Raw genomic sequence first — 15,820 nt, 5'->3', positions numbered from 1 at the left:
GACATTTGCGTCCTGCTTGAGACAACTTTCAGGGATGAGTCTTGCCCATGCCAGATTGCAGATTTTGATAGCATGGAGCACCTATGCGATGGAGTTTAGGGGTCTGTCATAAGGATCCTGGTGATGTGGAGATGTGGCTCGATCAGGATGGATACTTTTCGTAGATGCGAGTAGTAGATAACTTTAGTCATCTCGAAGCAAATTAGAGACCCTTGGCTTATGTCTGGAGTGTATATGAGCATCAAGTATAGGAAGTGGAGGGTGCTTTGGTCCAAAATTTTTAGAATGGTGTCACGTGGCTTGCCTTTCCTTATCACTAGGAACTTTAACTACATTGTGGGGTCCAATGAGAAAATAGGTGGTAGGTAGTATATGGATAGCATGGATTCTAAAGAGTTCAGAGAGTTCATCGACAATATGGGCCTAATTGATCTTGACTACTCTGGACCCGAATTCACTTGATCCAACAACGGATAAGGGATGGCTATGGTTTGGGAGAAGATTGATTGGATGCTAGCCACCGTAGATTAGTTTTAGCACTTTCCAGAGTACTAGATTCAACACTTTTCATGGATCACGTCAAACCACTACCCGATTCTCATCATTTCTGCGGTCCGTGCATGCTTAGGGCCCCATTCAAATTTGAGAAGTTCCAAACATTTTATTCAAGATTATGAGATCTAATTAGATGTAAAGGATGCCAATCTATGGGAAAGCGAGGGATTGGATGGTCCAGAGGCTGGAGCTAGCAAGATGCAGACCCCTTCGGTAGAACCGTCTTGAGGTCGGTGACACCTTCAATCGAATTAAGAGAGTGGAGGCGGACATTATGGAGTTGCAGATGAAAGAAGATCATGAAGGGGGTTTCTAGGAGCCTGATTTGAGGGAGCTTTGTCACAAGCTCTCAGTACACCATTCTTTGCTAAGACGGCAGGAGACACTATAGATGCAAAAGTCAAAGGTGTAATGGATCAAAGAGGACGACTAAAATACTAAATTTTTTCACCAGTCTACTATAATCCAAAGATCTATCAATCGCATCAGGCACTTCAGGGAGAGTGAGGTAGAGAGATGGATGATAGTGATGAGATTATAGGGCAAACTCTTCAATTCTTCATATCATGATAGACTATGCCTTTGGGCAGGGATACCCCCTTCCAAGGGTCCCAACTCATGATCCGCATCTTTGATCAGGAGAATGAGGCCCTGCCACACTCGATGTCTGCTGAGGAGGTGCACAGGACCCTCTAGTCTCTTGGGAAGGATAAGGCCATGAGATCGGATGAGTTCTCCCCTCTTCTTCAATCGGTATTGGCCTATTGTCGGAGGAGAGGTGGTGGAGGCAGTGCTGATGGTTTTTGATTCCAAAAACCTTCCGAAGGAGTAGAAAAAGACATTGATCACTCTCATTCCAAAGAGACCTGATGTATCTGTCTTGAAGCATTTCAGATCAATCAGTCTCTACACCACTCTCTACAAAATATGTATTGAGATCTTGATCGGATAGCTTAAGCTAATTGTGCCTCACCTAATCTGTTCGGAGTAGGTTGCTTTTGTTAGTGGTCACTGCATCACTGACAATATTTTGCTTGCCTAAGAGTTCATGCAGGATCGACGATGAACCCCTGTTTGTCAAACCTAATAGAGATCAAGTTGGACATAGAGCGGGCTTATGACCGGATGAGCTGGTATTTTCTGCACCAAATACTATAGAAGCTTGGCTTCTAGGATAGGTGGATTGGATAGATCATGAACTATATGGAGGTCCGGAGCTTTGCCATTCTAATCAATGGTGTCTCGAATGGAGTCCTTTCGCTCGACGGTCGGGCTTCGTCAGGTTGTCCTCTTTCCCTTCTATTTGTTCATTTTGTGTGCTGATGCTTTATACCGATTATCGAGGATGATGGTTCAGAGGTTCGAGTTGAAGCCCTACTAGCTTGCCATTGGGGCTTAGCCATTTTCGCACCTTTTTTTTGTAAATAATTGTCTACTTATTGATCGAACCTCGATCTGCTGACCATTGTTAAAGCATATTATCATACTTATGGCCAACTAATGAACCTGCAGAAGTCTACAGTCATCTTCGACTCCAAGACAAAGGTCTAGATGAAGCAAGTGATTAGGAATAGACTGGAGATTCCAGAGCAGATCGAAACCTTGACCTATATAGGGGTTCCTATCATAGGGTGATGACTTCAGAGGGCTGACTTTAAGCCCATAAGGCAATGGGCCTAGGATCACCTCGAGTGCTGGTAAGCCAACATCCTTTTCATGATGGGCAGGACAACCCTCATCAGATCAGTCCTGAGCTTCATTCTGATCTATCTCTTGAAAAACATGATTGTGTTGAGCTCTTATCTCAACGGACTAGAGTAGCTATTCCAGAACTTCTTATGAGGATCAAGATACATGGTTGTGGGCTCCACTTATTGTTCTACGAGGTAGTCTGCGAGCCTATGAGGGATAGGGGCCTTGGGATTCAGTCTCTATTAGTCAGAAGGAAAGCTATAATTATCAGATATATAGCTAGATTCTTTATCTAGTGTGATTGCTCATGGAGCAGAATGATGAGGGTTCGATATGGGATGTGGAGTTAGGAGTCCTAGATCCGGGCTGTTCGCGATTGCTCTTTCATTTAGAAGCCAATTAGCTCACACATGTAAATTTTCTAGGAGCATAATTTTGTATTTGAATCATTAAAATCAATAAAATTGAGTTATTTTTCCATTCATATTGTGTTATGTGTTCATGAATCATCCAAGAGATTAATAAGATGATGACATATGTTCTTAAATATTAAAAATTTGAGGTATATATCATTGGTGATTAAATTCTGAATTACTTCCGATCAATGGATCATCACGAGGATGGTGATTGATCCGATAAAATTGATGTATGGATCACTTCTTTTAAGATAGATGAGTCTTGAGTTTAAAGTATGAAGATATTGGAGCGAGAGTGCAGATGGTTGTTATAGAATAAGGATATCGAGCATGATCATTATGAAAAATCACTTGGATAGCAATCCACTCGTCAGTGATTAGTTCGATGTTGCATTTATGTGATTAGCCCTTTGACTTGAGGTACTTCGATTGTTCATGATGGGGCTATTATAATTTGACTATACATACATTTGGTCCTTGGTCATATGGATCTTTATGGTATATGTTGACTGTAGTAGATTCATTATAGAAATAAGGTACACACCAAGATGGAATCTATCATCCTTGACAGATAAGAAAGATAGTTCTATGTGATTTATAAAATTGAGTTCAAAAGATCTTGATTAGAATAGTGTGAATAGTGGAAAAAAGTTTCCACATACTTCACATCAGGAACTCAAGTCGAGTAAGTTTTATATATGATAGATAATGTGATTAGATGAGTAATCCATGACCTCTATCTTGTCGGAATCTTTGATGAAAGGATCGTATCATACGTCCACTATACTTAGAGATTCATCCCATTCTATTCTATTGACCTACCACCATATGCTATTAGGTGTCATTGATGGATTGTAGAACTCATAGAGAATCATATAGATGATCGAATGATTCTTTATTGAAAAAAATTGAAAGTATTTCAATCCATTGAAAAAAGTTTAAAATGATATTGTGATGAAGATTATAATATATCTCACTACTTGATAGAATAGAATCTATGAGGTCACACACATAAGGAGTTTGAGACTGATCAGATAGTTAGAATCTAAATTATCAATGTGATTGATAATTGGACTAACTCATAATTGTTACAAGTAGTAAGAACTTCATTGCTAAAGATTAGCAAGTTCGAGGAGGATTAATATGCAAATATTGCATGTTTTAATTTGATTGGATCAAATTAATTATGACTAAATTCAAGTTGAATCATATAGGGATTTAATTCAATTGAGTTTGGATCCAGATTTAGGCTTAGGTCACATACAAAGAAATGAGTTTGAATGCATCAGATGTATGACACCTAAGCCTAGCCTAAATAATATGTTTTGACTTAATTTTTGATTAGTCAACTGGGGTTCACACTCTAGGATTTTTTGAATGAAATCCTAGGCGCCATGTGGGGGATCAAATGGGGAAAGATTTGACCCCATTCGAATGGGGTGGCAGCCTTAGGGTTTCATGAAACCCTAGGCGTCCCATTTAAGCCATAAAAGGAAGCTTTAAAGAGAGAGGATGGCAGCCATGAGGAACCCTAGCCATCAAGAGAATTTTTAAAGGGGTTTTCTGGGTGTTACACATAAGGGGCGCCCTAAGGTTTGTATGCCTATAAATAGGTAGCCATATCAAGAGTTTTAATAATCAAAAAAAGACTTGTGAAGCTTTCTCCTGCCCCTAAGCTGCCACTCCACCTTTTCTTCCCTCTCCTCTATGCCCCAAAGCTTCTCTCTCCTCTCTTTTGTCTTATTGAAATTCAGATTTCAGTAAAAAGGATCTTGAAAAAGCCGTCATCTTGCTACTGTTCTTAAGGCATTGAGAACATCCTCCATCAAGTAAAGGTTCCGCAAGGGAGCTAGTAACCTAGAGAATCAAAAAATTGCTGATCTATTCTCTTTCTCTATGTGGATACTCAAAGAGGCTAGACATTTGTGTAACTAGAAGGAAAAAGAACCTTTCCACGATCACCAGTTCCGAAGTTCATCTATCCATGCAAAAATATGAAAGGAAAAAGTATTTTTCTTTATTAGATTCATGAATCTTTTCTTTTATTATACATTGAGATCTCAGGATAATTTTTTTCTAATAAACTCTAGAGACCATATCTTGGAGTGTTTTTCCACAAAAGAGTTTTGGGAGTTTTTACGTTTTTCACTGTGCTTTTGTTATGAAATAGATTAGATCTATCTTCCTTTATTTCCAAATCCTAGTTCTTAATGCATGAAGCTTTCAATTAATGAGATTAATTAAAATATATATTTAAAAATGAGAAAAATTCTTTCGACATTGATTAGATCAAGACCAAAATCAATCAACATGGTTCATCAATAATAGATTTCAAAGATATTAGACATTATTAGGATAATTGGTTCGATAGACTGCATAGATATTAAAGTGATTTTGGATCTCTTTAAAAAAATCATCTTAGGTTCATACTAGGTCTATAGATCAGATAGAGAGAGGATAGAGATAGAAACTTTAGAGAGAGAGACAAGGGGGAGAGAGAGAACTCTTCTCTCTTTTTTTTTCTTTTATTTTCTTTTCTTTTTCTTTCTTTCCTTTTTTGGCCGAGCAAAGGAGGAAGGGGGCTGGTGGCTCGTGCTCCAATGGGGTGCCGTGGCATAGCCGAAGTTTCGATAGTGGATGGCTGACGGCAATGGGGTAAGAGATAGCTGACAGTGAGAAATCAAAGGAGGCTTAGAAAATAGGACCATATATACCTATCTAAAAGCCCATAGTTATACTTCTTGAATCATATTTTCTTAAATATACATGAATAAAATACTAGATAATTCTATAAAGCTCATGGTTGACAAATAATTTTTAATATTAAAATAATCATAAAATTATTCTTTTAATGAAAAAATATAAATTTCATAAATATGAAGTTCATATTTCATAAACAAGCCGTTCATATTAAAATATTCATGAATTATGATTTTACAATAAATCATTAATTTCACAATGTATATGCTTGATCCTTATTTTACGAAAATATAAAATAATCTTTTATGATAAAATAATTAATACTTTGAAAAGAAGTAAGAAGTGTTGAGATTACTTATCTCTTCTGTCTTAGTCCTTTAAAATTTGCTACATAAATTTATCAAGCTTATTTAACATATAAAAAAATATAACTAATTCCTATTCTATAAATTCAATCATAGAAAAAGAAAACTATAGATTGGATAGTTAGTCCAATAGGCTGTTCGGGCATCGGGACAATTCAAGATATCCTAAGCGAGCGTCAGATCTAACTGATTCAATCAAAAAATCATGAAGCATGGATTGGATTAAGATCAAAATTAATCAGCATGATTCATCAATAATAGATTTAAAAAATACTCGACATGGTCGGGATAATCGATTCGACAAGTTGCCCGAATATCAAAATAGTTTCGAATCTCTTTAGAAAGATTGTCTCATATTTATACTAAGGTCTATGGATTAGATAGAGAAAAAGAGAGAGGATAGAGATAGAAACCTTAGAGAGAAAAAGAGAGAGACAAGAGAGAGAAAGAGAATTCTCTCTCTTTTTCTTTTTCTTTTCTTTTCTCCTGCTTTCTTCCTTCTTCTTTCTTTGGCCGAACAAGGGAGGAAGGGGGCTGATGGCTCGTGCTCTAGCGGGGTGCGACGGCATAGCCAGAGGTTTGATAATGGGTGGCCGATGGCAATGGGAATAGGGGATTTTGGCATCTTTCTTCATTTTTCTTCGATGGTCATTCATTGGTAGCCATGACTTTCATCAAGAAGCATCATAGGGAGGCCAGGCAACCTGATCGAGGGTCCAGTGTCAAGTGATGAAAGCACCGGTGGCCAAAAAAAGAAGAAACCAAAGTCAGAAAATAGGGGAAGGCAATCATAATGGATTTTCGATGAAGTTGATGGCCGACGGCAAGACTCGAGGCCATGGGCAGAATAGGAATAGAGAGAGCATGTGGGTTCGGAGCCTTACCTTAGCTCCAGTGGGCTCTCAAACCTCAATTTATGGGGAGCATGGTAATGGTATATTGTGGATTCAATGATAAAAGAGGGAAGAGAGAGAGAGAGAGGGCCCGTGCTCATGGTGACTTAAAGGAGGTTTAAGGAGTGTTTAAATAGAGATGGAGACTAGGGATTTCCTAGTCTCCGACAGCCATTGAGACTCCGACTCCATTTGGGAGTCGTTGAGGAAGAAGACTCCTTCATGCTTTTTTTTTTATTCGGCGGGGTTTTGGGTCAACTTGGTGATGCGCCAATCCAATGGACTGGATCATCATAGTAAGGGCTGGAAAACATAGGATATCATCCATCTTTTTGGTAGTTTGCTCGTTGATCGGATTCTTGCCATTTCGATTCCCATCCATCGAAGTTAGGACGTAAGGATATGGGGCCGATCATGTTATCCTAAGGCTCCCATGAGGGATTTGTTCAAGATGTATAGGCTTACGCCAGATAGGAGGATCAAGATTGTTTGGATATGGAGAGTGGTTGCGCATCTCAGGATAAAGACTTTTTGTCTGGAAGGTTGCTTGAGACCATCTTCCGATGCAAACGTTACTCAAAGATAGAGGCATGGACCTTTTGGTTTCTTGCCTGATCTGCGAGTTGGAGGGCAAATCAATAGAGCATGTCCTCCTACATTGTTCGAGGGTGAGGTGGATTTGAAGGAGGACAGATGGTTAGCCTTAGAAGAAGAGCAGCGTCCCTTAGGTGGATCCTTTTCTGGACTCGATCCATCAAACTATGACTGAGGGTTTGACCTGTATCTCGGGGGATAGTATGTCATATGTTGTCTATCAGATCTGGCTATCTACGAGTAGCCTGATCTTCAAAGTCGAGATGATGCCTACACATTGGGTGTTAGAGAGAGTCATTTACTTGGCTATGGAATACAACTATTTTGACATTGCTAGCTCGTCCCTTAATGCTTCCAATTCCTGAAACTCCCATACTGCTCTTGTAGTAACCCGGGTTTTTTTTTTTTTTTTTCTAGGAGCCCCCTTAGCGTTTGTTAAGATCAATTTTGATGATGGTGTTAGGGATGGCAGGGGGACTGACTATGTCATTCGAAGTTCGGATGCTAGATTATTGGTGGCGGAGGGTTCATATCTTTTTGAGCCTTCCATCTTGGGAGCTGAGCTTCGAACCGCCTAGGTGGGCATCATCTACACAGCAGGATCTGCGGAAAAAGAGAATTTTCATAGAAAGAGATTTTGTCACCATTATTGGCTATATCTTGGATGATACAAAGTAGCTGAAGGTCCATCTACTCCTCTGTGACATATGTATTTCTATTCATGATTCCGTCATAGTGTCTATTCCATATGTCTTCCACAACATGAATAATGCAACAGATTGGATAACATCTTACGTTGCTGAGCACACCAGAAACTAGAACTGGTGATAGGATGAGGCTTATCCGTGGATCCTACGGGACCTTTTATTTTTTGATTTTATGGATTGTACTCACATGAGAGTGGTGCGATCACCTGCTTGTACCAAAAAAAAAGGGGAAAGAAATAGTTAAAAGAATAAAATATTGGAAGTAGAAAAAGATCAAAGGATATAAATATATACTCATAAAGAATGGATCATATGAAAAAAAAGAAAGAAATCCAAAATTATATTGTGCAAAAGATGCATTCAAATGCATTTTACTATTTGAAATTGGAATCCATGACACCTCACTTTAAAAAAGAAAAAGATGTTTATAAGGACACAATATTTAAACCATGTGGTGGGAGAAATCATTTTAAAAGCAGCACCACATCTAGTCATGATGCTTTTGATTTTAAAAAATTCTTTTTTAGAAAAATCTTTAAGCCATATTTAGGTAGTGAATAGTATTAAATAAATATAAAATAAAATCCATCTATTCAAAGCTTGATCTCACAAACAAATCTTTTTGATGGAAATAAGTTTAAGCAAATTTACGAAAGATTGCTTTTTAAAATTTTAAAAATAACGACCAGCAAATTTTTTTTATTCTTAATATTTACAGATGATCAAATCATTTTCAAATTATTTAAATTAAAAAAATCTATGTATAGAACAAAACTAGAATAAGATCGATCAGATTTGAACTCAGATATGATTAGGTCAAAACTTTACAATATGGGTCCTACATTAATGATCTAAGTTGTTGAATATGATCTATTATCTAAACTGCTTGTACATAAAAAATTATATAATTTGAAAATCTCTATTCTATGCATCAAGTGGTAAAAAATTAGACAATCTAAATAAAATTAAATTAGATATATTTTTTAATTTTTTGATGCATAAACTAAAAGTCTTTAAATCATATGGTTTCTACTGTACAAGTATTTTTAAGATAATAAATTACATCCGATGGCTTAAATCATCAATGTAGGATCTCCATTGTCCTGTTTTGAGTTGATCAGATCTGAATCCTAATCTAGTTGACCTTACCCTATTCTACCTATATATATATATATATATATATATATATATATATATATATATATATATATATATATATATATATATATATATATATATATATATATATATAGAAAGCTCCAAAACAACCAATATTCCAAACCATCATAAAAACAACTATTTCAAGGCTGATTCAATCATTAAGAATGTTTATGATATTATTCTCATGGACAATAAAAATGTATAACTAAAATTTAAGATATAATATGATACATTCAAGATAATAAAAGTATATCCAAACAACTAAGAACTTGATCGTGTTCTCTTAACTTTTTTCCTAAATTCACTACACCAAAAGACTATTTTTTTGACATGTAAATTCAGGTGCATTATACACAAGATACGGGTGATCGAACATAGCATAAAACACAAGAAGATTAGAGGTGGATGATATATCCGTCTCTAATCAAGAAAAATAGATGATATATATATACTGAAGCAAGATTAGGGTGAATAAACTTAATCAAGAAAGGTGCAAGTGGGTGAGTCCCAATCCAATCTATACTCGGAGTGAAATCAAACCCAACCCGATCAACTCAAAATTAGTCCAAAAATAAAAACTTAACCCTAACTGGATCCTGGGCACTCGGGGTCCGAGTCCCACTGGGTTAAGTAAAGCTGAGCTCCGAGCAATCACGGCCGTCATGCGATACACAGGTGGTGACGATCTGGTATCGCATTAGATCGTGCGGTACAGCTTTACCGAGGAGAATTATATATCCAGCAAAAATTTTCCTCTTTCCCACCTATAAAAGGGGCGGAAGCGTTCGTCCCTTTTCTTGGCATCCAAATCAAACACCGCGCCTACGTTTCGACTTCGGGAGGGGGAGAGAGAGAGAGAACGAGCGAGGTGGAGAACCCTAGCGTTTTTCTTCCGGCAATCGTGGGTTCTTGTTTTCGATTCTGAAGCCGATGATATTACGAACTCCACCGCCGAGGAAGAGGAGGGCGGGTTCTGTCGCTGACCACGAGAGCCCCGTCTCCGACCGTCGCCTCGTGCTCTACGATGACCCCATCCCCGTCCCTTCCGTCGACCCGCTACCCGATCAGATGGTCTGTACCTACCACTGCCGTCAGATGGTATATCCCTCGCTTGGTCCTTTTTCGATTCGTAAATTAGATTTTCTTGATCACCATCAATGACTACCCATGTCAGGATTTTGTTTTTATTCATCTTATCTATTGATTTAGAAATTCTGTTTTTCTTTTTCTTGGCTTGTTTTCTCTTGTTATAAGCCATAATGATAACCCATAATAACTATCAAGATCTGTTCCAACTATTTTAGGGCTGGCATTTTGAAATTGAATGCTTATTCGATTGCGTTTGTCCATGCGATATTGATTAATTGCGGCCACTCATTTCTTTACCTTTAATTTACGTACTTATTCTCTCAAAATTTTTCCCGTTTATACTACAGTTCTTTATTTGCTCAAATTGTTCATAGTTTTGTTGCAGATCTTTATTTGCTCAATTTGTTCATACTTCATCCATTTACGATGTTTGCATGGTAACTCCTATTTTCCTGTTTATACTACAGATCTTTATTTGCTCAAATTGATACATTTGTTACAGATCTTTATTCGCTCAACTTGTTCATGCTTCATACGTTTATGATATATGTATGGTAACTCCTATTTAGGAGCAAAACATAAGTGGGAAATTTTACACAACGATGAGGTCCTATCCTTGTGCAATCCTAGAAAGTAAGTGCTGCGGTCGGATTCCTTTGCAGCGCTAGGGAGACCAAGGATGAAGTCCATGCTAATGTTGTTCCGAGGAGGAGGGACTGAATGTAGGGCCAAGTGCTTTTGAGATTTCCTATGACATATGGTTTTACCCTGCAAGCCTTCTCTCAAAAGAACTTTGGTGCATAAGATATTCTAAGCCTCCATTCTTCTTAATCTGACACATTTGAAGATGTCATTATGTACTTGATCCGCAACTTTTAATTTGAAAGATGGCAGATCGATCTTCTTGTCATCATAGTCATCTTAAATAGGTTTCCTAGTGTTTATTCTCTTCTTCATGATTTGTTAAAATTAATGCTTTGCCTTGGACATTGGAAACTCATGTGGCTTGTCTCTCCACATGAAAAGCAAGGTGTTGAAAGCTGCTGCCGGCTGTGAGTGCTGCTTGTGATTGCTTTTCCCTTGTTTTCTTGTTCACAACTATTGATCGTTCTTGAACTTATTCAAGTTTTCCATGTTGCTGTCTTCTCAAACCCTAAAGAGCATTGCATTAAGTATTTTTCAGCATGTAGAGCATACTGATAACCATCTAGGCTGGAAATGATTTAAAGGCTGATCTTGCTGTTTATGTCAGAAACACAATGTGGGAAGGTAACATGCTGTTACTTGTTCAAACGAAGAAGTGTTAAGAGATTGTAGAACTGTGATTGGTGGTCCTTTGCACTCTTCTGATGTTGCTTTAATTCATTGTCTCATACAAATTTAATAGTTGGCTGAGAGAAACTGATCCTACAACTTTAAACTTATGTTACTCAGCAGAAAATCTTCTCCTTTTCTAGCATAGTTTTTTTTTCCTCCTTGAGATGTTTCCACTATTAAAAAGCTTTTCTTTGATCCGCTCTTTCGTAGAAAAACAAATTTCTCTTTTCAAACATTGACTTCTAGGTGAAGTTATTCTTGATATAAGTTTCCTATCCAAGAAATTTTGGCATGTTTGTTCTAAGAAGTTTGGACATCAACTCATACCCCATCAATGTTAGATTAGAGTGCTTGATCCAATCTTTCTTCAATACATTTCCATATGGATTCATCATGTAAAACAGTTTCACAGAACATGCTGTTAAAATCGCCTTCCATGTCTTCCGTGAATTTCCACTCTGGTGTATTTGAGCAGGAATTCAAGTTCAGCATGCTGCTGACATGCGGACCTAGCATTGGCATAGTATATACCATGTTTTACCGATGCTAAGCACATGCTGGCATGTGTTGGTACTAATTCATTGACATGCAGCCATGTTATCAGCTGAAAAGGTAACTCAAGGTATGTGCCAATCTGTCAACAGTAAGTATGACTGCTTAATGCATGGTTTTAAAATACTGTTTTTGCCGTTTTGTATCCTATTATGGGCTTTTGTTTGCTCACTACTTTACCATTTATTCAACTTGCCCGTAATATGCTGAAACCTTTGTCTCAAATTTTTCACTTCATATTTTTACTGTTGTTTTTTTTCCTCTCCAGTTATTCCTCTCCTTTCTGGCATGGTGTCATATTGGACTTCACATCTGGAAGTTAAAGAACCTTGAAATCTGCTCTTGTACAACTTTTTGATGGGAATAGGGCTAAAGATATAAATTACACAACAAAGAAGAAGTGACTTGAGAAAGAAAGAGAGTAGGCAAGATAAAAAGTAGATTTGGAATATAGCAGTAGAATTTCTTTTTTTTCTCTGTGAATCTCCCACAAGGGCAGTTATAGATGGACGAGTCATCATGATTGTAGTTATAAATTTACGATAAGGCATGAATAGGAATGATTGTTTTGAAAACTATATTGATGTACCAATCGCAAGCACATGTATTTAGGTCAAGTGATCATGCAAGGCATTTTGTTTGAAACCATATGGTTGCCTTCGTAGATTATCGTTTTTATGTTTTTAATGGTCATATGCTCTGCACTTGCTTTCTTGGTTGAAGATAGCTGTTATTTTTTAGTCAGTAAATGCTTTGTACCAGTAAATAAAATCCGTCACAATGAAGAAAATGTACATTTTTCAACAGGCAAACTGTTTACATGGTGACAGAACATGTAAACAATAATGGGATATCCTCATATCCCTGAATTTCTTGCTTGTGTGCTTGCATGCCATGAAAAGAAGATGTCTAACCTCCATGCGTGTGTTAGATCATGCTCAGGCTTGTCTGTAATTCATTGATGCATGAATTCGTTTTTAAACTCTGGTTCTTCAAAATATGCACAATCAACATTGAGTGGACTTCTAGAAATAGTTAGTAAAAGGCTATGATTCAGATTTCGAATGTTCATACTGTCTGGCAATATATATATATATATATATAAAAGTTATCTATCAGTTTTGTCTTGTTCAAGTCAGTTCCTTCAAGAGCTGGTGGAAGTCTTTTGCATGAGGTGTCTGCTAGAATGATTGTGCAAGCCTTGTGTTTGAAAAGCTACTATTTCCCAAAGATCTATTTTCATGAACAAATAGAAAATCATACCTAATCTTTTTTTGTTATTACAAATAGGATATTTGATTAGAATCTGAAAGGTGAAAACTACTTCTTGCATAGTGATATTCCTATTAGACAATTTTATCTTTTACTTTAAAGAAGTTTTGCTCATTGATTGGTATAGTAGTAAGAGCAAGTTTCTACGTCTCTTATATTGTCTTTTACATCTCATATTTTGTCTTTTAAGTTGAACAATATTCATCTTCTTTATTAGCAACCTCATTTCTTGAACTGTTGAACATGTTGCCATCATGAGTCTCTATAATGATGTAACTGGATGGCATATAAATACTATTCTCTATTATATAATCAAACAATTCCTAGATGATATTACTTATTTCTTGTTAAACGTTATTATATCATTAGGGAATATGCATGGTATCTTCAATTCATTTTTTCTGGCACTCAGTTGTCAACAAATCTTCCACATTGTGTACTTAATAGATGATTTTTTTTTTCAGCATGCTTAGAAGATAGAAGACAAACCTCTTTTTCTTACCTCATTCCAAATCTTATATTGGATTGTTTTCACACACTTTTTAATAGATTGTAAATGCTTCCATTTTAGTGTTTGAAGTTCCTGTCTTACACTTTTAATAGATTATGAATGCTTTCATTCAAAATTTGAAGTGCCAAATTTTGCTTAGATTTTTTATCAACAGAAAAACTATGTTCCCCATTCCAGATGTTTGCTTTTATTATTATGAGCATTTTCTTGCAATTAATAGGTTAAATCAGAGTTTGTAGTAGCTTTAGATACGGCGGAGAAGCAAGTACATGGATATCAAGCCCAATTGGAGACATTAAAGACGGAGCTACATGTGAGCGGTGTGCCTCCTTTTCTTTTTCTTTTTTGATATGGTACACAAATCTCTTGCACGTTTGATGCATTTGACTAATTTATGGATGACCATGATTTCATCAAATTTGAGATGTCCAGCTGAAAGGAGTATTTTGTATGTGGTTGTGAACTTGTGATCACATGATTTACCATCACCTTTTGTTTATGTGAACTATGCGATACATATTTACTCCATCAATTGATGTGATGTTGTTATATGAATGCATATGATACTTTAAGTCAGGGTGAGTGGCAAATTTTGATAGTGAGTTTTTAATATGATTGATCGGACATGTTTATTTTGATTCTCCTAAATTATGATCGAGAAAAATAGGTAATAGAGAAAAATATGAGTCATCTTGATTCTCCTTATAAAGTAGATTACATTTCAATAGAAAGAAAGGCTAAGGATCCAAATAGGGCTGCCACTTTGACTACTGAAAGTGACCTGATTGGGACTTGTGGATCGGGTTAGGTAATAGGTCCAAAGATAAAGCCATGAAAAATTTTGATTTATGTCTCGAATTGGTACAAACTTATCTTACCTAACCTAGGTTCAATGATTTATATATTATATGCAATATGAATTATATGACTTTCCTATATGTATTATAAAGGGTGGTGCAATGCACGAGGCTCTTGCCATTGTGGGGTTCAGAGAGGTTAATTGTGCATGGCCTTACCTTACGTGTGGAGAGATTGTTTTCATGTTTCGAAGCTATGATCTCCAAGTCATAATAGAGCAATCTTATCGTTGCGGCAAGACTCACCCTCATATGCAATATAGCTTTTGTAGTTCTTACTTCTTGCATCTTTACTATTCATATAAAGTATATTAATAAACCTTAAGTTTGCTTTCCACCACCGTTTCTTGGCCTCTCATGTCAACTGTAACCTAAAAAACTCAATTATTTCCATCTGACTATAGTATACTATTGTTTTTTTTTTTATTTCATCAACCTTTTCACATGTGAATCACTTTGCTGTATAGACTCAAACCCAGTCTGTACTTGATCCTTTACCCATGCACTTGATATGTTTTATCATGTCATACCTACTTGGATTTATACTTAGACCTGACTTGATTGGTGATTGTAGACTTCGGGTCAAATTTTAGATCCAAACACTGTAATGGGTGTGCTTATGCGTTGGGTTGTACCTGGACCCAACCTGACCTAGTAGCACCCTAGGTAAAATGGATGAGGATGGAGGGCATACTCACTTAAGTAGAGGTGGAATGCTAGGTCAAATATAGGACATAAATGTCCCTTTTATATATTGTAATATGAAGAACTTCTCTCAAACTAACTTAAAACTTCATACATGATTTTTTTTTTTTTTTTTAATTATAACAAAACCATCATTAAATATAGTTAGCAAAGTTTTGCTTGCTATACAATAATGAACTCTGAAATTGTGGAGCATGGTTTCATAACCTTCATCTTTTGATATGGTAGGAGATGTGGTACACCTTCTATATGTACCCATAGGTTGCCAAACTGGATGATATCCTATGTCTATATAGGTTAATATGGATCAATATACATGGTCGATAAGCAATTGATATGGAACGGTGCTGTCAATATTTGAAACCTGGCTATATATATATATGTGTGTGTGTGTATCTATCTATATATTATTCTTTGTGGTATGTTTGGACTAG

General features: G+C 36.6%; 1 protein-coding gene across 14 annotated transcripts in view; it reads left to right on the top strand.

Moving 5' to 3' along the window:
- Positions 1 to 15,820, top strand: part of LOC105036216 (mitotic spindle checkpoint protein MAD1) — an 88,224-nt gene that overhangs the window by 23,769 nt on the left and 48,635 nt on the right. For 7 of the 14 annotated variants that reach the window (XR_012140112.1, XR_012140132.1, XR_012140134.1 and 4 more), the window contains exons 1-2: positions 9,867 to 10,181; positions 14,045 to 14,144. Coding sequence is in view for 7 of the 14 variants with exons in the window: in XM_073254480.1 (XP_073110581.1) it covers positions 10,014 to 10,181; positions 14,045 to 14,144 (268 nt within the window). In the remaining 7 variants the exon portion in view is untranslated. Of the gene's footprint in view, positions 1 to 9,864; positions 10,182 to 10,557; positions 10,610 to 14,044; positions 14,145 to 15,820 lie in introns of those variants that run through there. The other 7 variants (XM_073254706.1, XM_073254662.1, XM_073254626.1 and 4 more) reach the window with 4 other exon arrangements.

This window comes from Elaeis guineensis, chromosome 1 (assembly GCF_000442705.2).
Source record: "Elaeis guineensis isolate ETL-2024a chromosome 1, EG11, whole genome shotgun sequence".
In the NCBI taxonomy this organism is placed as follows: Eukaryota; Viridiplantae; Streptophyta; class Magnoliopsida; order Arecales; family Arecaceae; genus Elaeis; species Elaeis guineensis.
Note: the sequence above shows the minus strand (reverse complement) of the source record. Positions and strands in the feature narration are given on the sequence as shown.